General features: G+C 39.8%; 1 protein-coding gene across 2 annotated transcripts in view; it reads right to left on the bottom strand.

Annotated features, from left to right (window-relative positions):
* Nucleotides 1–23,486, bottom strand: part of Csmd1 (CUB and Sushi multiple domains 1) — a 1,661,894-nt gene that overhangs the window by 1,349,638 nt on the left and 288,770 nt on the right. For both annotated transcript variants that reach the window (XM_074055299.1, XM_074055300.1), the window contains exon 2: nucleotides 17,610–17,826. In XM_074055299.1, the coding sequence (XP_073911400.1) occupies nucleotides 17,610–17,826 (217 nt within the window). The remainder of the gene's footprint in view (nucleotides 1–17,609; nucleotides 17,827–23,486) is intronic.

Below are 23,486 nucleotides of genomic sequence, written 5' to 3'. Positions count from 1 at the left end.
TTTCTTTCTGAACTGTGACCTTACACAGAGCAGGCTAAGGGGATATGCCAGCCTTCGAGAGTTGTCCTAGGTGAACTTGTGTAGATTCACCCAATAAAATCCCACACTTCCTTGTCCATGAGGGAACAACTTTGGAAATAAGTCCCTTGCTCCTCTTACCTGCTAAAGGCAATATCTTTGTTTTTCCTTTTTTCTTGCCAGGGATAGTTTTAGCTTTGCACTCACTGAGATTCTAACCCATTCCTTTGGTTACTCTTTCTTTAGGAAGAGTAATGACTCCACTGACTCTTTTCTTAAAAACTCTGAACATGACATGTGGAGCCAGAAGTGAAAAAGATCAGCCTCAGATATGGGCACAGCTTAAGGATGCTGGAATTTGCAGGGCCAACAATAATTATTTTCAGCTGAGTACAAGTCCATTCTTAGGACACTACATAAAAAGACTTTCTGATTTTTACATGTCCACAATATCATTTTTGATAATGCCCAGTAAGCTTTGGCTTAATACAAAAAGGAACTCTAAGGTGTAAGAAAAGATCCAGCAGCCAAGGACAGACCACATGCCAGTCAGCTGACACCTGCTGGGCCTCTAGGATCATCTGTGTCCACCTGCTACTAATCGAATCCAATAGTGGACAGTGCCACTGGGCATTTTCCCAGGACACCATCAGAAATTCACATCAACCAACCACAATTTTTATAATATAATGGAACAAGTTGAAGACAAATTCATTTTAGTTGTCTGAGTTTGTTCATTCCTTTGTGCTGTTCAATTGATTTTTAAATTATAGTTTGTTTTAACATCATCTTAGATATTAATAATACAATAGGCCTTTTAACAGTGGATTTAGTCAAAGCACCTGTACTTAAATTTCATTCTTCCTGGTAGATTCCTTGATGTTCCATAAATTAGCTCTAATTTGTTTTTAAATTTATTATTAATCAATGATAGTTTGGGCTTGCTATTTTAGAAATAAAAAATGTTATGATTCTAATTATATGTTTTTCAAAATTTTTGAAACATGTTTTATAATTCCTATGGAAACTAAGACAAGCTGTATTTTTTTATTATCACCACATGCTGTTTTGCAGTTTTGATTTACTCCAGCTATTGCTCATACTGCTGTACAATTAGATTAACAAAAAATAAAAATAAAATATTTAAGAGCTTTGATTTTCTTTACCTTCTTCCCTTTGATGAAGTAAATATATAACCTTATGCAAATATTTTTTAAATGTTCAAATTCAAACTAGAAGAAGTAAGAGCTGCACGGCGGTTTCCAGTATGACTTAGTAACGGGTATAACATGCCATTTTCTATCCTGAATTTGCAGAAGTCGGCAGATCTTTGGTTAAGTCCATGTCCTCGATATCACAGCAATGTGAACCTACAACTGGGCCATAGTATCAAGTTCTGCCTGCGTTTCACTTCTGACTCAATGTGGTGTTCTGCCTCTCCCTTCCTGTCTGTTCTGAATCATATTTCAAGGGTAAGAAATGGAGAGACAATGGCTCACTGCCACCTTCGTCTGCTGTGCCTGGTGACTCCCTGACTACAGAGCTGGACTTCAGGTCTCTGTACAGCTGACCTCTTAGCATGTGGACTTCGACTCAGATGTAGTTTGTCCTGCACCTCCCAGTGATTCTCTGCCTTCAGATCAGGTTAATTCCTTTGACGCTCATCACTGTTGGAAATTGAGTTGTTTGTACATCGTTTCAGAGGAGTTTATTATATTTTTAAGATTTTCTCTTCTAAGACCAAGAACCCTTATCCCAACTGTTACCACTTCACCCCAGTGTCTAGAAGGATGCATGGAACCAGCTCATAGTCAATAAATACAAATTACACTGTTACCCAAATGAAAAATGCCACCACTGCTCTTTTAAAATTATTTATAATATGGTAAGTACTTGCTGGATAAATTTTCTCTTTCTCAGTTTTTGTTTGGGTAGCTTTTAGATCCTATAACAACTCATCTAGAAAAGGCACCAATGGTAGCCAGGCACAGATGGCTCACACCAGTAATACTAGTGTCTGAGGAGGATCATAGTTCAAGGCTAACCAGGGCAAAAAGTTTGTGAGACTCCATCTCCACCAATGGCTGATGGCTGGCTGTGGTAGGGCACCACTGCCGTCCAGCTACTTGGGAATCACACAATTAAAGACCATCCATAGTATTTATTTTATGCGATGTCCGTATCTGCTCTGGAAAGATCCACCTTAGTAAATCTCCCCAACAGCTCCCTTTCAGGGCAGGAGGAAAACCAGGAAGGCCAGCTCTGCTGGATGGACAGGTCATTCCAGGTGATCTGGGATGAGCCTTTCTTCAATGCAGAAGTTATTTCTCAGGGTTTTAGCAGAACAAGAGGGCAGAGCTCCCACAGTTCTAAGCTTGGTTTATGTGCAGGCTGGGTGTGGAGCAAAGAGCTGGGACGAGCTGGGAGTGTGGGCTTTCCTCAGCTGTGTGGATACTTACTTCCAGATTCCTCTTCTCACCTTCATAGGCTTTTCTTCCCTTCAACACAGAGGCCCTTGACGGTTTGCTGATCTCCATAGTCAACACACTGCCTTGGGAAAGAGTTAAATTCTTTGCTAGATTTCAATCAAGCATCACTGGAGCTAAAGCAGCAGATCTAAAATGTGGTTTTGTTGTCTTCAAAAGTGGAGGAAAAAGGTATCGTATCTTTCTAACATTTTGGAGAAGCCCCAGATGCCTTTCTGACTTCATTGCGCAGAGAAAATGTCACAGGATCTCTGTCTCGCTTTCTTTTTAATGCTGACAGATAAAGTACAAGATGAGTAGTGAAATGGACAACGTGTGCTAGAATAAATTCTTCACAAAAGAAGCCACAAGAACAAATCCATATTTTATTTCTAGCAGAGATAGCAGGAGCTTCAGTAATACCAAGAGGGGATTAAAATAATGCGATTCCATTTCAAAAAGGATTTACCTATTTTCCTCTCTGCTCAGGCATCTCTTCCCAATAGGGATGCCAAACAAATATTAAATGACAAATGCCTGGTGGGATTTCACTAGTCGTTTGTTGTAGATTTAATTTATATGAAATAAAAGGATGTTTTTGCCTTACTTTGTGTATGCGTGTGTGTGTATGTTTGCGTGTGTGTGGAAGGTCTACATTACCAATTTTCCAAAGATTAATTATTGCTATATTTTAATGATGCTGAATATATTAAAGTAATGAAATTAAAGCAATATAGCCATAGAGCATACTCAAAACCAATGTAATTTCAATTAGTGACTTGGGGATGGCAGCTGTTTAGCATCAGAGCTGATGTCCAGTTCCGAGTGAGGACTTGTTTTATATTTCCATGAAATCCTCAGGCGTCACCCAGGGGTGGCCAGCGTGAGGCAGTGGTGTGGTGAGCATTCAGGGAAAGCTCTGTGCACTCACAGCAGGGCCTCACATGGCATCTCTCCCAAGCCCCCTGCACCCTGCCTTTCACTGAGCACCTGCATGGTTTGCCCTCCAAACACATCCAGGCACTCCCCATGGTTTTCCCACATACACTTTTGTCATAGCACTTAGTGAAGGAGCAAAACATGTCCCTTAAGCATTTTTTGACACTACTACTGGCCTAACTTAATAACATGACTTCCTTCTCTTTTCTGTGAGAAGTTCTTGGAAAACTAGGGATGTTCTGATAATGGCAGTCGTCACTTCATTTTGCACATATTAATTAGTATTTGGTTTGGAATAAAATAACTTCTTACAAAGTTGATGATTTTATTTCAGAACAGATAATAACAGCATAAATTTTAGTACTGTGTGCCAATCAAAAGTAAATGTGAATATTAAAAGTATGTTTATTTTTATACACCAAGGAAATCACAGACTGTTAAAAGAGCCGTAATTAGAAATATCTTCATAGACATTTATGTCATATGCACATTTTATTTTATTATGATCACTCTGGGTGAGTCAAATTCTTATTAATAAAATAAGTGTTTTTCATCACATGTATATTTACTGAATTATATGATTAATTATGGAGTTACATGCTTTTCCTTTTGTAAGAGTATGTTATAAAAATCTATCACCAGTGGTTTGGGTGCTCAGACAGAAGTAATTTAAACAATATGCATAATGGTTTGTAAAATCAATTATCAAATAAAATGAAACAATGATAATAATTACTCCATGTAAATTCTATACTGTTTCAAGAAATTTTTATAAACACATATTTGTTTTATAATCATATATGTGTATACACACCACAGGCCACTGATATACACATAAATGTTCTCATTTTTAAAATGAAGAGTTTGGGTTTCTGAGGTGAAATGCTTTTGAGAGTCTCACATTTGGTAAATGACTACTTTCTCCTTGTTAATAATGAATCAAGTATGGAAAAGCTACCTCGACCTGAACAGAGACAAACAGAAAATGCTCAGCAAATACACAGGATGAAAGTCAGAGAGTGTAGGTTCTGTCCAAAGTAGAATGAAATGCAGTGACGTAGTCACAAGATTGCTACAAGAATCCCATCTATCAAAAATTACAAAACAGTCGTCTTAATAATTTATAGGATAAGGATAAAATCAAAAGAGAAACTGGAACATATGTTAAACTAAGTTACTACAAAGTGCATGTCCCTTACTATAAGTTGTTTGGCAGGCAGATGCAATAGAATTTAGAGGGAAATATACAGACTTGACCTATTAAGTAAATGAAGAAAGAATGAAACCAGAGACCTTATGTCCCACTGCAATTGCAAGAAAAAGAAGAACATGCCCCAAACAAATAGAAATGGGGAGGCATGGTCAGAGAAGAAATGAATTAAATAGGAAAATAACCATTTGGAAAAATAATAAAGCCAATGTTTGGTGTCGGAATAATCACGAAAATTGACAAATTCTTGGCTACAATGAAAAAAAAAGGAAAGAATACAAATCAGCAGCATCAGAAATTAAGATCAATTATTTCTACCTATTCTCCAGACATGCAAAGGCTCTGTAATAACTGTGTAGTGTCCTGCAAAATACAATTTCCCAAAATTGACACCAGAAGAATTAGAAAGGCTGCACATTCCTAAATCTAGAAAGCAGATTGCATTCCTTTCTTAAGGAATAAACTGAACATAAAATGCAAAATAAAACCCAAGACACAGGTCTTTGTCTGCTGAGTTTTATTCAAGGACAACATCAAAATTATATGCACAGAAGGGGCAATTTCTACTCACATCTTATTTTTCAGTTTATCCTTCCTTACAGCAAAATGTTTTTTAAAAGTTTTAAAGAAAGGAAATTATGGACCAAAAACCTTCATCTATATAGACACAAGTATTTCTCACAAAATATAGGATGTCTAGCTCATTAATATATTTAAAAAATAATATCTTATGAGCAAGTAGACTTTACCCTGGAATGCAAGGCTGAATTAACATTATTTAAAAAGCTTAATTTATGTTATTGAGCCTATTAATAGAAATGGAGAAAATGCCATCATTTCAATTGATGCAGAAAGATCATTTGACAAAATTAAACATTTATTCATAATAAATCCATCAGTAAACTGCTACATTTCAAAAAGATCACAGACATTGATGAAAAGTCTGCAAGCACTGTATGTGCCAAGCTCCAGTCTTGTACATGGAAATTCAACCTGTAATTCCAACAGGGAGAATTAATACAAAAATATTTAGTTAACAAAGAACTAACTAGGAAGGACAAAAACAATTTAGAAATACAGGAGTTGTCTCAGACATAAGGAACAGATAAGGCCTTTTATACTGAGATCTAAGGAAGAAAAAATAAGGACCTCCTGCCTGGCTGAGATAAGAAGCTGTTGAGAAGGGAGTAGTTAGTGGTCACTGGACAGTGGAGGTCTTGAGGCTCAGCAATTCAGAGCTGTACAACAGGGAAGTGCTACCTAGTGTCTAAGGGACCACTTGGTGATTGTGTCTGGATGCTCTGCCCAGTGCTGACATACATGACACAGAGCGGAAAGAAAAGCTCCCCGTGCTGCTCTGTCCATGCTGCTCCCCAACTAAGAGGACTTAATACAGTACCAGATGGTGGATGACATGTGTATAGGTACCACTCTAGCATCACAAAGCCAGGAAAGAAGGGCAGATTTGCAGATGGCACGCAATATAGTGAATACCAGCACCACACCACTATTCCCCACTGTGATCAGAATGAAGGCAGGATGCTAATGGTGACCACCTGTGTACAACCATGCACTGCAAGTGAGACCTTTCTAACATGGCACCCAAAGAAAATAAAAGATGAAAGTGGTAAGAAAAGCTACCTCTTTTTCCAAAAAGTATGATTGCGTAGGAAAAATAATTACCAGAAATCTTCAAAATAACTGCTAGAATTAATAATTGAGTTTAAGAAGGTCATGGGCACTGGGTTAATAGAAAAACAATCAAGATACATATCATGTGAAATCATGAAACAAATGAAAATATTTGATATGCTGAAATTTATAAAGATTTAAAAACTAGTTGTTCCAATACAGTGTTGAGAGAATGAATCTTGAAGAAATGAGCTGTAACACACACTTCAGTAAAAAAACCTGTGTCCTGTATATCTGGAGAACTCATAACACAAAGACCAGTGAACATTCCTAGTGAAAACTGGAGAAATATTTTAACAGATATTTCACAAAGGAAGACTTTTGAATGACCAACAGTGTATGAAAAGATGCTAACATTATTGGTGATCAGGGAGAAGCCAGTTAAAATGCCAGTAAGATAACAGTCCATTCTGCACCCATTACAATCACTAAAATTCAAAAATCTGGGTGTGCCTAGCATGGGGCAGACACAAGGAGCAACTGGAATTCCTCACTACAGGTGGGACGGTGAAATGGTTCAATTCCATTGGCAAGTAGTCCACGCCTAATAGGTACCCAAGGAGAAAACACAATTGCACATGGAAAGGCATTCACACAAATGTAGGAGATTCATTTCTAATACCTAACAACTGGATAAAACCAAGTCTTCACGAACAGGTGATGAGCCAAATATGGCTCATCCATGCAACACAATGATAAAAATATTGCAGCATTGTCGTATAAAACCGTGGAGCTGAATTCCATAACCATTATTCTGAGAGAAGATATTAAGGAAATATGAAGAAGACACATACAATTTGATTTATATTAAATTCTAGAAAATGCAAATTAATCTATAATAACAGAAAATGGATCACTGGTTGCCTAGCAACAAAGGGGTGAAAAAGAACGGATCACAAAGAAAGACAAGGGTATTTGTGGGTGATAAGAATATTCATTATCATTATTGTGGTTTTATGTATCTTTATTCATGATTGTATATAAAAACTTATCAAATGTAATTTTTCAGTATGTACACTGTAGTTTTTGGAAATTATAACTAAAAAATGTGAATATTTGCAATTCAAAGATTCATGTGTCAACCTAATTTGCAAAATGATTACCTACCTCTTTTGTAAAGAAATCTATGCAAGTTGAATTATTTATATACCTTGCTCCTAATTCAGGAAATCAAAATAGCAGGTTTATAGAAAAACTTGGCAAATCAACCGCTAATAACTAGACAACTTTGTTCACGTAGCAAGAATAAAAAGATTCACATAGAGCACTGGAACATCAGCCCCTGCCACAGCCAGAGGAGGGAGCATGGGGACAGGACCACCTCCACTGCAGAAGGGCCTGTGAAGTCTCTCAGTCTTCACCATGAAGTACACGAAACCTACCAGTACTCACTCTTCAGGGGCCCGGAAAGCTTTTGGACACCTGTGGTGATCAACCTGAAATTACCTACATGTGGAGCTCGCAGACTGCAAGTGGTCGTTAACCTGAAGAGGTCAGAGCTGCTGCCACCCAGAGGTAGTTCCTCTGACTTGCACTGGCTTTAAGAAGAAGGGGTTTTCCCAGAATTAAGACCCCTGTTACTGCTGAGCAACCAGAAGGTCTGGAATGCTGGACAAGGATTACAGTTCTGCTGAACAGCTGTGGGTGTGATGCCAAAGCTTACACAACTTCCAGTGCTGTTGTACACCTGGGATATTCCACCTATCATCTCTCTCTGTCCCTCTGCGGTGACCACTGAGGAGACACATGTCCAGCAGGAAGGAGCAGATTCCTCAGTCCAAATCACACCTGTGTTAGGCTTTCAGCAGGAGCTGGAGTGCACTGACAGCACCGGGCTGTCATTGAAATTGCATCACAGTGGATAAGGCAAGCCTAAGAAATCACCAGCTGGGCATGGATGAGTTTGTTATCATTGCCAGGGTCTTTACTCGTTTAGCTTGCTTTTTATACTATTGAGAATATGAGAAAACAGGAAACCTGACAGGGTCATTGTGAAAGAGAAATCTTAGGTGAGTGAGTCAAAATAGAAAGCCACTGGTGAGAGGAAAATCATGCTATAAATATGCCCGAGCCAAGGGGATTATGAACCTATGTATGGGAAGGAAAGACACAACCCCATATAGGCTGCCCAACTGCCACTGGGTCAGTGCCTCCCCAACACCTCTGCAGAAGGCTGGCTAAATTCTTCCTGCTCCAGCTAGTTCCTGGACACCTCCATCTTTTCAGTAATAGTAAACCTCCTGCCCTACTCCATCCTCCACCACCACTAGTCAAAAGTAGGATTCACTTTACTCTACTAGATAAAAATGACAGTGACAAGCAAAGGTACTACATACATCAAGAATGTGCTTTGCAGAAATAAGTAACTGAAAGGAATTTCTACTCCATGAGCATATAACATGCAAAAATCATTTCACATAAGCAAGAATCTGTGTCATATTCAAGACAGGCTTGGTGCATTTGTGATGAAAAGGTCATGAACTAGGAAAATAAGTCTTATGTTCAAAGAAAAATGGCACCAAGGATTCCCATGTAGACTGGAAAACTTGAGCCACCTCTGTAAGCAGGCACTTCTAGAAGATTCCAGGAGTTGATTCTAGAAGGTTCCAGGCTTTCTATGACTCAATTTCCTTCTTTTGGCTCCAAGAAACAGCAACTTGTCTTAGTTCTGCTGACAGTGGCTCTGCTCTTGCGTTGAGCACACACCTACTCGTGTTTTTATCGCAGTGATTTCGAGGGAGACGGTAGCAGATGTTGGTCACACGATATGTGGAGGTAAGTGGTAGTCAGTACCTGGTAGTAACTCTGTCTTCTGTTTCAGGTTTAGAATGAGATCAGTACAGGTTTTGAGTTTGGGAAGTTGGGTTAAAATTTTTATATACTTTATGAAACAGAACAATGAAACCTTTTGAAATTGTTTTCAGTGAGGGAAAGGAATGAGGGAGTGATGGTGGAGCAAAGCTGACCAAGGTACATTGTAAGCATGTATGGAAATGTCACAAGGAATCCCACTGTACAACTAATACATGCTAATAAAAATGCTAACACACACACACACACACACACACACACACACACACACACACACACACACACACACACACACAGAAAGGCAATAGGAACCACTGGCTTGGGACGCAGAGGAAGGAAATCCAATGAGGCAGTGCCTGCAGGGCTGCAGAGGGAGGGTGGGCCCAGGTCAAACTGAAGACGGTCCCTCAGCCATTCAGGAAGGTCCCTTCCAGCTCCTGCCCTGACCCCTCTGTCCCTTCAGGCCAAGGTTCAATTCACTGACGTCTACACCCTCAGCTGCAGTAACTTGTGCTATATTTAGTGCTTTTTGTTCTGAGAGTTGAGCAAGGAGACAGGCAAGCTAGGAGGAAGTCCAGCTATTAAACACCTGCCTTATTGGGGCTAGGTGCCTCTGGCTCAAGCCTGCCTAGCTACTCAGGAGGCAGAGATCAGGAGGATCAAAGTTTGAAGCCAGCCCAGGCAAGTAGTTCACGAAACCCTATCTGGAAAAAACCCTGCACAAAAAAGTCTCAGAGTGGCTCACAGTGTAGGCCCTGAGTTCAAGCCCCAAATCCAGAAAAAAAAAAATCTGCTTTCTTGATTAATTTTAAGGCAAAAATCTGCTTTCTTGATTAATTTTGATGCTGGCAAATGGAGGCATCAATGTTCTTACTATGGAAAAGTAGAATTGTTTCATACTCAAACTAATACATTCCTTCTTAAAAGTCTATGACTAAAAGTAGACCATAGATTATTGCTTATAGTTTTCAAAATTATTTTGTGAATAAATAATATATTTATTCCATAAAATTCATTTGCTCACTGTGTTCTGAGCTCTCAGTTCTGTAAGTGATAAAAGGATAAACCATCAGTAGACTTTGCCAACCAAACATTTTAAGTGAGGGGAGGTAAAGGTAAATCTTAAAAATTGATCATTTGAGTAAAATCTGGTCCTCCACATAAAACTCATTTAAAACTCTGGAAATTCTAGGAAGTCTGCCTATTTATAGCTCTCTACTCCTTATTAATATGGATAGCTTCCCAGTAAGTTATTTTAATAACTTATTTTTACAGATCCCCTACCATGAAGAATAAAAGTCAATTAACATCTTACTGACTTTTTGACATTTTATGTTCCTTTTCCCAGAAACCAAGGACTGAAAAATATACAATTTTATTTCCTTTTGAGAAAGAATATTACAATAATGCTTGATGAAATCTGGTTATACCTAAAACTGTGCAGAGCCCATGTCCTGGCCCCCAGGATCTCAGATTCTCCCTCTCTTTTGTGGTTCCTTCACTTACTGATCTGTGCTGAACACCTGCAGGTGTTCACTCTGCTCAGTGCCCCAGCCCAGACTCCTTACCTCAGTCAGGTCCAGCTGACCTCCTTCCTCTTGGGGTTCTGAATAGGAAAACAGTATAGCTAGACATGGGCAGGTAAGGATGTCACAGATAGTGCTGTAATCACTCTTGGCATTCCTGACATTTTATGGCATATATATATATATATATATATATATATATTCCTGTTTGCTGCTGGGGCATTATGGGACATTTATGGGACATTTACCAGTGGCCACTCCCCCCATCAAGTTGTCACAACCAGGAATGTCTTAAACACTGCCATCTCTCCTGGTCTATACAAATAAGGCTGAGGAGGACCTAGACTGACATAAGTATGCATATTTGACAAGGGACATGCATGGGAGAGAAGCAGAGGGACAGAGAGACAAGACAGAAAAAGAGAAACAAAAACTTTATAGAGAATATATACCTAAAAAACAACGCCTCCCTTACCTCCCCTCTAACCTGCCATGAACACTAGAGCACTAACAGAGCCTACTTTTGTGAAATAGGGCAACAGTTTACCTTGATTGAAGTGGAATCACCTGGCGGAAGCTCTGCGTATGCCTCTGGAGCTAGCGATGCCCTTCTCTGAACTTGCCATATCCCCCCTGAAGTCACCGTGGCATGTCATAATTATATACAGGTCAGGAGTCCCTGAGGTCTCTCCAGCACCAAGAGTCCCATAGCTATGTTTTATTCTGAGTTATCACCTACCATTTACTAAAAATGAATAAAACCTGGTGAGAAATTGGACAGCCTAATGATGGTTACATTTAAAAGCAAAAAGTAGGTGAGAGCTCTTTTGGCATCAGTAAAATAAATATCACATTCATTATTTTTAATGGTCCATTGTATTACAAGGATGTTGTACTTACTAGTCTCTATTTACAGAAATTTAGATAAAACGTTATAAAAATATATCGGATACTTTAATTTCAGAAAAAATAAAAATTTCAAAATTTCTGTTAAATGCAACCACATCATATCCTAACAATAGGATATAGAGATTTGTCCTAATATTGTCAAAAACTCTGAGCCACTGAAATGATGAAATATGTATGGCCACTCAAATTGGTGAGCTATTACATTGAATTGTGGCTTAATTTGTGTTAAATATATATTGCCATGAATTTCTTTGATTTGAGCTCCTTGTTTATATTCTACCTGCTTGTTAATTGAACATCTTGGTTAATTTCCTCCTAATTCTAAATGTGCAGACATTAATTTAAGGAAAACCAGATTTTTGTCTTCTGTATACTGTGTTATTCTTCCTTTCATTATCGTGACAAAATGCCCCATAAAAAACAACTTGAAGGAAGAAAGGTTTATTTTGTCTTATGATAGCAAAGTGTCTGGGAGTGGGGCGGGGGAGAGAGCTGCTCACCCATGGTCGCTCAGAAGCAAAGAACGACACCAGAGAAGGAGCCAGGGGCAAGATATACTCTTTGAAGTCACACCCTGGTGACCTAGTTTCTCTACCTCCTAATCGCCATTCAGCTATGAATCCTCAGTGATTAATCCCTGGAGGAAGTCAGAGCCTTGGGATCCAACCTCCCCACAAAAGTTTTCAGGTGAAAAGCTACCTTTAACACATGAGCAGGGGACATTTGTGAATTCAAGCCATAACACATACCTACTGTCATAGTCTCAATAGACCATTTGTCTTTTGGTTCTTACATTTGGGAAGGTCAAATTTTTCACACAGCTCGTGATTTCTGCAGCATCTCTCTCATCTGAAAAGATTCTCCATTGTCCTTGTAGTGTTGCATTTCCCATTTAGTGTTTAACATGATAATCCAACACATTGATCGACTGCTTTATAACTTTGTGTCTACTTCTAGGAGTTTATGACCCATTCCACCAAATAGCTTTTAGTGAAATGTTGCCAGCTCTTTCAACACTGTCCTATTCTTCTGTTTTTTTCCAGAAACCTGGATGTCTCTCCTGCAGTCTGCACTGTTATAAGAAGTCTTGTAAGAGGTGCAGCTACTGAATTTTTTCGCCAATTGTGTATTTATGAATGTCCTACAGACTGTTCTCTTCATCTTAATGTGGTTTGCTATTTTCAAAATGGCTGAGTTATGGAAATAAGCTATCACGTCTTGGCCACCGCACAGCACTGGAGGCAGCTGTCAGAATCCAAACACAGGCTGAACTCCACAGGCATTGGGAGTTCCTACACCGAAGGCCTTCTTATCTACCTACAGGATTTTGAATTACTAGTACTTAAATTTTTTAGTTAACAAATAGAAGTTCCAGACATCTACTGTCCCCTCTGGCTGTCCTTACTCAGGGAAAGTGAGGTGTTTATAGGTCCTAGGCAGTGTTGGGGTTACTTTGGTGGGATAATGGCTGAGCACCTCAGGACTGAGACCCCACTGTGCAGTGGGCTCTTCCGTTGTTACCCACACAGGCTGCCCAGGCCCTCAGTCTGGGGCCTCCCCCACACTGTGCTGGCAAAGCATTCCAGTCAATCTTTCAGTGCCTGTTTGACACAGTGTCCATATGGGGTGGTAGCATGACTCTGGAGTCCCCACAGTGGCTTCACACCTGCTCCACCCACTACACAAGCCTAGCTAAGAATAGCAGGATGGTTGATTTTTATCTTGCCATTGATACACAAATGGCTCCCTCAGGATCTCATAGTGACAGTGGGGGCAGAAATTCAGGGTGTCAGTAATGCTAGACCTAGTCAATATTATCATAGTGCAACTCAAGCTTTTCCTAGTCCCTAAGAGTCTATCAGCTCCATCAGATAAGGTTGATGTTCTGAAGATTTTTTAGTGAGTTCAAACACATTGTCGCAATCATGAAAAGATATAAAACACTGATATTTTCACAATGCATATTTGGAATTTCCTGATTCTAATTGCTTCAATGCTGTCATTGCAGAAAATTAGAGCGATGTTGTAAAAGTAAGAGAGGGCGAGAATGTGGAGATGATGGTTCCCACTATTTTCCTAGGCCATGGGTTCCATGGTAATCACAAAACAACATCTTGATTTTCCACATTTGCAGGGTACAGTTTGCCTTTGCGGATTCTGGTTGATTCACTTTTTGACATCCTAATGGGTAATTTCTTTTCAACTTTCAAAGTTATGATGTCACAGTTGGAAACTGACATTGACTTCAATTAGCCTCTGATTTGGGACAAATACTATTTCAAACTCAGAGAACACGTGCTGGATGTCAGGCTCCGTATGGGACAATTACTCTGTGCTCACCCGGATAGGGTCCCTGGAGTGGTGTTGTATCACTTCACAGTGAGTGGCCACAAACCGGAAAAGCCTGGCTATCTGAAAGTCCATGCACCCTCATCTCAGGGGAACCCCGCTCAGGGCCCAATCCTGGGCCTCCATCTGAGAACGGAGACATAGTAGTCCCAGCAAGGTAGCTGCAGGGCAGTTGTGAGTTCACAGGACCAAATGGGTTTTTTTTGTTTTTTAACTGTACCTGGAGGAGAGTTTCTGACAAACAATGTGAACTGGGTTTTGAACAACGGATATCATTTAACCGGCAGATAAGTGTCTTGTGAGGTGGAGATGAGAATCCTATTTTCTCACAAGTTCAAATGGCAAAGAATCCCATGGATTGTGGACCAAACAAGAAAACCTGTACAGGGGACATTAGAGGTCTGGGAAGCACAGGTCAGAGCACAGTGAGCAGTCAGGAGCAGAGCTCTGGATGTCAGGACCACTTGTACCAGGAAGGCTCATCTTGCAGGAGGTGTAGACAGGGGCAGGAGGCAGCAAATGCTTTTGGACTAGAGGGATGACACAGGGCAAGACAGTCACTGGATGGGCACTGGCCAGCCAGTGTTCCTTTTCCACCAAGGAGAGAACAGGAGCCTTTCCACAGCACTTTCTGAGAGGGTCTGTGGCCAATGGGGAAATGGTGTAAAATTATGCCTTCAGGGTGGGTGACTGAGTGGTTGGAGCTCTGTGGAGATCCAAGGATCAAGAGGAGGGGCGTGTCCACAGAGGTCAGAGGTCTCACGGACAGCACAAATCCAACTGCTCAGAAAGGACCATGTGAAACTGTGGGCGAGAGAAGCTTGCTTCAGCCCTCCACGTGGACAGTTTAGCTTAATTCACTAATGGGGTACAAACTGCATATGTGTGGTAGGTATGCTTGCATTAAAGACATAGTTAAGACGACATACACTGTATATTCATTTTTTTAAAGATTCTTTTACATATGGTAAATTGTGTATTCCTGACTAATGTTCAAATTGCAGTGTAATCACCAATAATCCTAAACTATAAATTCTGTTTTGCCAGTTGGGGATTAAATCTACAGCTTAAAGTTATTCAGAAAATAATTCCTTACTGTGGTTAAGAAAAGAATTGTCTTTATAATACAATGCCAGTGCTCAAGTTGTTTAACAAAACGCCCATTATTTTGACCTTTGCTAAACATCTTTGTGGAGCAATGAGAAAAGAGTGGTGCTGACAGCTCTCGGTGACATCATCAACCTCTCACAAAGGTCCTTCTTGGATTTGCAGAGCCACGTTAGGTGCTGCTAGTTACCTGTGTTTGAGGAATAAACGACTGCTCCAAGACATACTGGAGAATAAATAGCATTTGAGCCCTCCCCTCCCGGATTGGTCCGACTTGGTGCTCTTTCTAACCACTTTCCCCATCAACTCTTGCTGAGGATTGTAAAAGAACGCACTTTCTCCTGGACTTCCTCAGGCAACGCTCATGTTCCCATTTCTCACGGTTATTTATTCAAGTGGCACAGCGCACTCAAGGGTGGAACTGTGTTTTCCCATAGTTTTGCCAATTGCTATTAAGCTACTTGGAACAGAATGTACTTCAAATACTGTTCTCCGTGCAGAAACAGAAAGGAAACGTATGCAAGTCAATGTCAAGACGAAAGCTCCAGTCTTACTTTAAGGACAAGACACAGGAAGAACTGTGACATATTGGGCTGTGTTTGAAATGAGAAAATCAAAGGTGGCAGAGCGGTTCACAGGACCCCACTAGTGTCTTGCTAACCTCTCTCACTTCCATTTCTAAAAATATCTCAGAGAATAGAACGGCCACAGTGTTACACAGCCGACAAGAGGCTCCCTAAGGCACAGGTGCCAGCTTGTACACTGCTCATTGCAACATTAAATTAAGACATGGCGATCTAATTGTGAGAACCATAACACTTCCATTTTTGCTGTTAGAATAATGAAGAGGGGAGGAAAGCTGAATTCTAGACTTTATTCACATAAGATGGTATTAATACCATCCTAAGAACATAAGAGGATTATCAACTGTTGAAAATTGTTGAAAGGCAGGTAGTCAATCAAATTAACATGTAGCACTGGTCTTTTGCATGTGAAAGAATCATAGGAACTGGAAATATTAATTCTGAAGCTTGTTAGAATTTTGTTTCCATTAGCACACATTGCTGTTCCAGGCTGTCAGGACTTACAAATAAAAACAAACAGATAACTAATATTTAGAAGAGCAAGATGGCTGGATAGGAAGTCTTACAACAAACGAGCAAGGATTATTTTACACGTACTGTGCTAAAACATCCAATGGAGGGAGCATAGATTCACAAAACAGAAGAAAATTTACCTGATTCAGAAAAGAATAAAGATATGACAGAATTGAAGAAATGTTTCTAACCACAGAAAACAAATATTGTAGTTGACCCAGGGAAAAAACAGAAGATATTTTACATTTGAAAGTGGGTAACAGACACGCAAATAAATTTTAAGATATTTTAATAAAGTCTTTTATATTCTATATGTTAGCCATGTACTTATTCTGGTAGAAATGTGTTAGCTACATGTGAAAACAACAGCATGTGTATAGAGATTATTTCATTCCACGAAATCATGAACAAAGTAAATGACTTTTGTGTGTATTTCTCTTCACTTTAGCATTTGCACCACCTTATTCATCTAAGCAACACAACTCCTTCTGCCTACTGTCAATTTTTCTGCAGCCTTCCAGATATTGTACACAATTTCTAATGAATACAGAATTTTAAAAACGGAAGCTAGAGGCTTCATATTCTACAAATGTATATATTTAAATATGCCCATCGGAGATAGGAGCATAATAGAGTGCTTGCCTACCACTCAAAAAATAAAATAAACCTGGTGCTGGTGGCTCACATCTGTAATCCTAGCTACTCAGGAGGCAGAGATCAGGAGGATCTCTTTTGGTTCAAAGCCAGCCAGGCCAAATAGTGTGAGAGACCCTACCTCAAAAAACCCTTCCCAAAAATAGGGCTGGTGGAGTGTTCAAGGTGAAGGCCCTGAGTTCAAACCTCAGTACTGCAAATACATAAATTTTTTATAATACGCTTATCCATTTTAGTTAAGAAAATCTAATTTCCTTACAATGCCTTTTTTCTTTGCTAAATTAAATAAAAAACTGCTCACACAATTTTTGTATATTGACAACTAAAAACTACAAAACAATTCTAACAAATATTTTTCTGTTCATAAAAGTCATAGATCACAGGAGAAAACCACTGAGGAACAGACCGTGCCACACTTGTTAAACCAAATGTTCTTACCCCACCCACCTTCTGTGTTCTTCCTGAGTTCTCTGACAACCTAATGGCTCCTTTTGCTATTATCTGAGTTCTGCTAGCACATTTATCTTTGTTACTTTCTCTCAAATCCACAGTGCTTAAAAACAATGATGCATTAAAGCAGTGTTTAAATTACCTTGACAACACTGCTTTACAGAGAGCACATAATCTGATAACTAAAGACAAAGTCAATGATTGCTTTCAAGAAGAAGTTTTCAAGTGTCTAAAAAATGTGCACGATTTGACGCAAACCTACAGTCTTTGGCTTTTCTTTGTAGTCACTTGATTTTTTTCTGATAATGAAATTCAAATATTCATGCACTAGCATCTCAGAATCATAGTATTAGAGAGCGCATTGCAGAAAGCATTACTGTACCTCACTTTCAGGTTCCCCTGCTGCGGCTGTCCATCGTACACGGACAATATGTCAAAGTCCTCTTCAAGAGCGAAGGTGTGGAAGGACAGCTGGATCCTGTTTCGTTCCCCCGTGATCACGATCCAGGTGCAGTTGGCATAGTTTGGATAGCCATGGGGAAAGCCAGGGCTCTCGATGGTGCCATTGGGTCCCTGGACCAAGCCTCCGCAGTTCTGACCTGAGCAAGAAAACACAAGAGACAGCTTATCATTTGGGGCACTTTTAACTGTGACTTGTACATATTTTTTTTCCAAACTTTTGGATCAAGTTTGATAATGATTTATTGCCGGATTCTCGTGCACAAACACTGAAAGAGAAGTTGTGTCAGTGGCAAGGGAAAGGGAGAGAGAAAAGATGCAAAGGAAGGGAAGTTAAACAGCTTGTTTGGGAACTAACTCATACTAGAAATTTGGGGAGAATCTTTACTGTCATTATCACATCCATCTATTTCACACTTCATTACAGGGAAAAAAATTGGGGGCCAGCTCAACATAGTACTGTAATAAAACTACTCTGTCCATACATTTCTTGTTGGGAGAAACGGAGCCCCAGATAAAATAAACATTAAAATGCAAGCATACACATACACAAGTATTAATATAGCTAAATGCCTTCCACGTGTGCTGGCTGGACAGGAAAAGCCATGGTCATCAGCCCACTATTGGGGTGAGCCTGTGCTGCAGCAGTGGAAGTCCCACGACCCAGGGTGCAAGATCCTGGGACCGTAGCTGGTTGAAAATAAAAGGCAGGAAACAGAGCCTTGGAGGGTGCGCAATGAAAAGCAGCCGGCACATCAAGGATGGAATGACATCTCAGCTTCCAAGGTCGCCCTTTCCTGGGTGAGGTGCAGAGGGAAGCTCGTATCAGAATGGTAGGGCAGATCCGCAAACCCTCAGGATTACAGCTGGACTTCACCCTCCGGCCACCATTCACCCTCCCTCCCCAGCTGCAGTCAGATCACTCTCAGTGTCCTAAGCCACCAGGCAAGGTCAAGGTTGAGGAGGATGTGGGACAAACACTGAGGGGTTGGGTCCTTTCTGCCTTTGCTTCCCAAGATTTTCTTACTGATTCTGCCTTTGGGCTTCTTGCAAATGCCCAGACTTCTGGCACAGTTGCAAAGGTCAGAGCCCATGAGTAAATTGCAGGCTCAGGCTTCCAACAAAGACCCTCTGCTAAGAAATACTTGGCCACACACGACCAGCCAATCCCATCCCACCACTGGACACGAGGAGACCCTTCCCTTCCCAGCCTCACCAGTCCTTCTCCTTCCTGCCACTCCTGCCCTGTGCTCAACAAGTCCTCTCCTCCCTTCATCCTGACCTGGGCTCAAAGATCCCACATGTACAGCTGTCCTCTTACATAGCTGCTTGCAACACACCTCCCCTTGGTACATGCCAGCTTGGTCTCTGAGTACTCATAGCTCCATTTTCCAGGGTCCATCTGCCACCTCAAGGCATAGGAGTCAATGAGAATGGATGAAAAAGTACACAGGCCAAGGTCAGGCAGGCAGATTGTTCAAAAACCTCCCTAGTAGACAGAGCCCATCTCAAATCATTGCACTATGTCATTAGTCTGGGTTTAGCTAGGAGGCACCACTGGGCATCTCTCCTTCCTTTTCAACCTACAATGTTCTACCCACGTGTTTCAAATGCATTTAAGTGTTTTGACACTAAGACCATTAGGGAAGATTTGAAGGGACTGTGCACACACAGATTACTTCATGCAGCGTTTAAGTCCTCCAACACAAGTATTATCCCAGCTCTCTTTGTTGAACTGCAAATAGAAAATTATTTCCAACTACATTTTATACCTAAAAAAAAAATGTTTGCAACAGTGAGTCTCAGGAGCTCAAATCTTCCATGCTAATATTATCAGATGCTTGTGGGAGTTGGCAAATCTTAATAAAAAGATTTAATGAAAGGGATTTATGAGTTTAAAACCAACTAACTAATAAGAAGCCCATTTCCACTAAATTTAAATCTAACAATAACACTGTAACAAATAGATATTAAACTTGGGGTTTTGAAAGTTCTTCAGAAAAAATAGTTTTTCTGGTTTAGCAATTTTTACTTCACAGTAAATCAAAAACAAGAGTAAAGACTTAATTATAAATTGAAAAAAAGAAAAATTCAACAAAAAAATGTCCCTTGGCAAGTAGTTGCAATTTAGACTCATCCTGTGGAACCAGATTACTGGATATTAAGATATCTCCGGGGAGTAACTTTGGGTGTTGTCAAGGAAACTGATTAGGATGGCACTTTCAGAATGGGTGCCCTTAGACGAGTAGATAGACTTTTTCCACGGGCCTTGATAGAAAATTCCGGAACTGTTCAAAAATTCTCATCCCTGGTTGTGCTTTGTAATCAAACACAAACTTTTTTAAGTTTCTGTGCCTAAGATAGATTCTGGCTTATTTGTTCCAGGACAAGAATAGCCAAGGCAAACTTGGAAAAGAGCAGACTGGAGGGTTTGTGTTGCTAATCGTTGCATCGGATTGTAAAGCTGCAGCGATTAACACAGGGTTGCAGTGGTGCCAGCCCATGGAGCAGAAAAGAAAGTCTCCAATCCACCCAGACAGAGGCACAGATGTAGAACCAAGAACTGTGCTGTGTGTACCAGCATTGGTTTGGACCATCTGCATGTCGAAGTAGGGTTAATAAATTTTGATTTCTACTTCACGATGCACTCAAAGTTCAATCCCAGGTGACTTTTAGACCTAAACGTAAAGCAGAGAACAATAATGCCTCCAGAAAACTGCATGAAAAGTGTAGCTCCTGTCTCTGTGCATTTGGTTTTGCCAACTGTTCATTTCTGCCCATTGCCTTGGATTTGCATGTCATGTAACACGTACTAAACAGGCATTTGGTGACTGACTCCATGCAATCCAATCCATAAGCAGGTCGTCTGAACAGCTATTGTCTAAAAAGGCTCACTTTCATTAGCTTGGCGTTGGCAAACTTTCTCTTTAACATCCATAGAGCACACACCTTTTACATGTCAGCTCTACAGTCCAGACAGCAGATATCCAGCTCTTTCATTGTACAGACAAACAGACACCACAGTAAATGAATGGGAATGGCTATATGCCAATAAAATCCTTCTTATAAAAACAGGCGTAAACAACAGCAAATTTCCAACCTTAGTTTATTGTATATCTATCTGATTGCCTTAAATCTTTGGTTAAAATTTCCTGGGAGTATAAAGGAAACTTGTTACGTATTTGCTAACTTACTTTACTAATTTTAATTGTGTAACACAAAAAACCCATAAATGCAACAACCCATACACACATTCAGCATTACCCTCCCTCTCCTTTTTCCCTTCTGTCTTTCTCTTTTTGCCTCACTCTTTATCCTAGTCACCTAGTGATGCAATGCAAGTACCAGAGATGGAGAAACAGAATTGCAATTAAAACTGAACACAAAAAGTAGTAATCATAAACGCTATAAGTTAAAAATAATGAAATAATAAGAGAGATATTTTCAATGCATACATATAAAAAATGACATATACAATTCGTAATTGCCAAAGCTCACACTTTGTAAGGAAAAGACAACATGATAAAAGGAACACGATAGATGGCAAAAGGTGCAAAATAGGAGGGTGTTTTCCTAAAATTAGCAGAACTGGTGAGACTTGAAGACCAACCTCTGAAAACCCTCCACCCCTGACCACTTTCTTTCTCCTTGGGGCAGGGAGCCATCCTAGAGTAGCCAGGAACTACCACATCTGCTGAAGGTCAAAGGTGAGGGCACCCTTGACTATGCTTGTTAGAAACAACAGCCCACCCTGCTTCGCGGGAGCAGCTTTTGGTCCCTGCGGATGTGAAAACTGGTCAGCAAGTTAGTCAGAATCTGCTCACCCATGCAGATATTCAACTTTTATTAAAATAAAAAAGAACCAATGCGAGCCACTTTCAAATAATTATTTGTTTAAGAGGAATTGGACAATAGTGTTGACTAGACTCCAGCTAAGTCCTGTTAATTCAAAACACAAACTGATATCGAATTGAAACGCTCCACAGTAGCCACCACCTGGAAATCGTGGGTCTCAACGCCGCTATTATCTATAGCGCCTCATGCTTCCTGACGCATGTGCAAAAATATTGGATGATGCCATTTATAATTAAATTGCACTCCAAATGGATAAAACCCAAATGCATATAATGTTATCATCTGTGAACACAAATAGCTTAGTTTATTTTCTTCATTGACAACAGAATTTAAGTACTGTGTTAATATAACACAAAGTTTGCTTCAATGGAATAAGGTGTTTTAACTGTAGCCATAGATGAATATGTACAGATTTTGCATAATCTCTGTGTAAATTTTTAGAGTTTACATGTGATTTGAAATAGATATTCCTACCACAAGCAAATGCCTATGTTTGGATGTCTCCTCAAATGTCTTGAGTAAAGGTTTTATCCTATGTCCCTTAAATGACTTTTCTCCTTTGTGTAGTAATTGTCTAATAGGTGCTTGCCCGCTTCACTGTGCGCTCAACCATTCAACGAGTGTTGCTTCCTTTTAAATGGCATACTTCCAAGCTTGATGTAAATGTTGCCCTTAAATACAGCTTCAAACAGATTTAACCATAAAAATTTAATGGACAAACTTTTAAATACTACAAATATAATTATATTTTAATATGTTGCTCAACATGAATGTCTTGTAAGTACATTTTTGAGTTACATTTCCTCCGGGCAGTAGAGTAATCTGCTGTGTTTCTGTGATGATATTAATATTTTAGTTAAAATTGACTTGTTTTTCTTACAGGGATAGAAAACTCAATTATTACTGGAAAAATGTGTGATAGTGTTCTTTCTTCAAGAGCTAGGGCTGCAAGTTACCTTAAAATCAACATCAATACCATTTTGAGAGAGAAGGTGTGTATGTGTGTGTGTGTGTGTGTGTGTGTGTATGAATATACAAATATACCTATTTTCTCCCAGTGATACTGATATTTCATTTCTAACATACACAAATATATGTATATACATATATGTTGCATGTATGCCAAAATATACATCACACAGAAAAGCACAACCAACAGCATACACACAGATAAATTTTGCCACTCTAATTCAAATATGCTAGCATGAGAATATTTGAAGATGAATGATGGTTTTAAGACATCTGGTGTCTGTAGTAGTCGTTTCCCTTCACCATGACAAATACATCTAAGCAAAGCAATTTAAGGGAGGAAAGACCTATTTGGCTCGCAGTTTCATAGGTTTCAGCTCATCAAGGTGAGGAGGGTATGGTGGAGCAGATCTGCTCACATCATGGAGGCCAGGAAGCAGAGAGGGAGAGAGAGTTAGAGAGCATGGCTGTACTCAGGGTTTTCTTCTCATCCTCTTTTATTCCATCAGGGCCACCAGCCTGTGAAACGGTGCTGCCCACATTCAGGGCAGGGTTTTCCCTCAATCTGTGTGTCACTAATCTTCTAGGTGCTTCTTAATTAATCAAATCGACAATCAAGATGGACCATCACAGTATGTAAGACATCTAGCAATTAAATGATACCATGAAAAGGCCTGGTTTGTATCTTACATAACCAACAGAACATTCAGCACAGAGGACTACTACAGTGTTCATTGGTGAAGATTTTTTCTTTTTGGACAGGTCCTCAACAATGCAACTCAAACACCAATTATTAGCTGAAGTCATTTTAATCCTGCCTTACTCATTTTCTCACAAAGTCTTAGTGGCCCATCAATATGCTTTCTGGATATGGAAGCACAGCTGGAAATGAAGTGAGCTCTCCAATGTCTTATAGAAATGAGTCAGGGTCTTTTGACCAAAGCCAAGGGCAGATTAACCAAAGCACAGCCACATC

Source organism: Castor canadensis, chromosome 14 (assembly GCF_047511655.1).
Source record: "Castor canadensis chromosome 14, mCasCan1.hap1v2, whole genome shotgun sequence".
NCBI lineage: Eukaryota > Metazoa > Chordata > Mammalia > Rodentia > Castoridae > Castor > Castor canadensis.
Note: the sequence above shows the minus strand (reverse complement) of the source record. Positions and strands in the feature narration are given on the sequence as shown.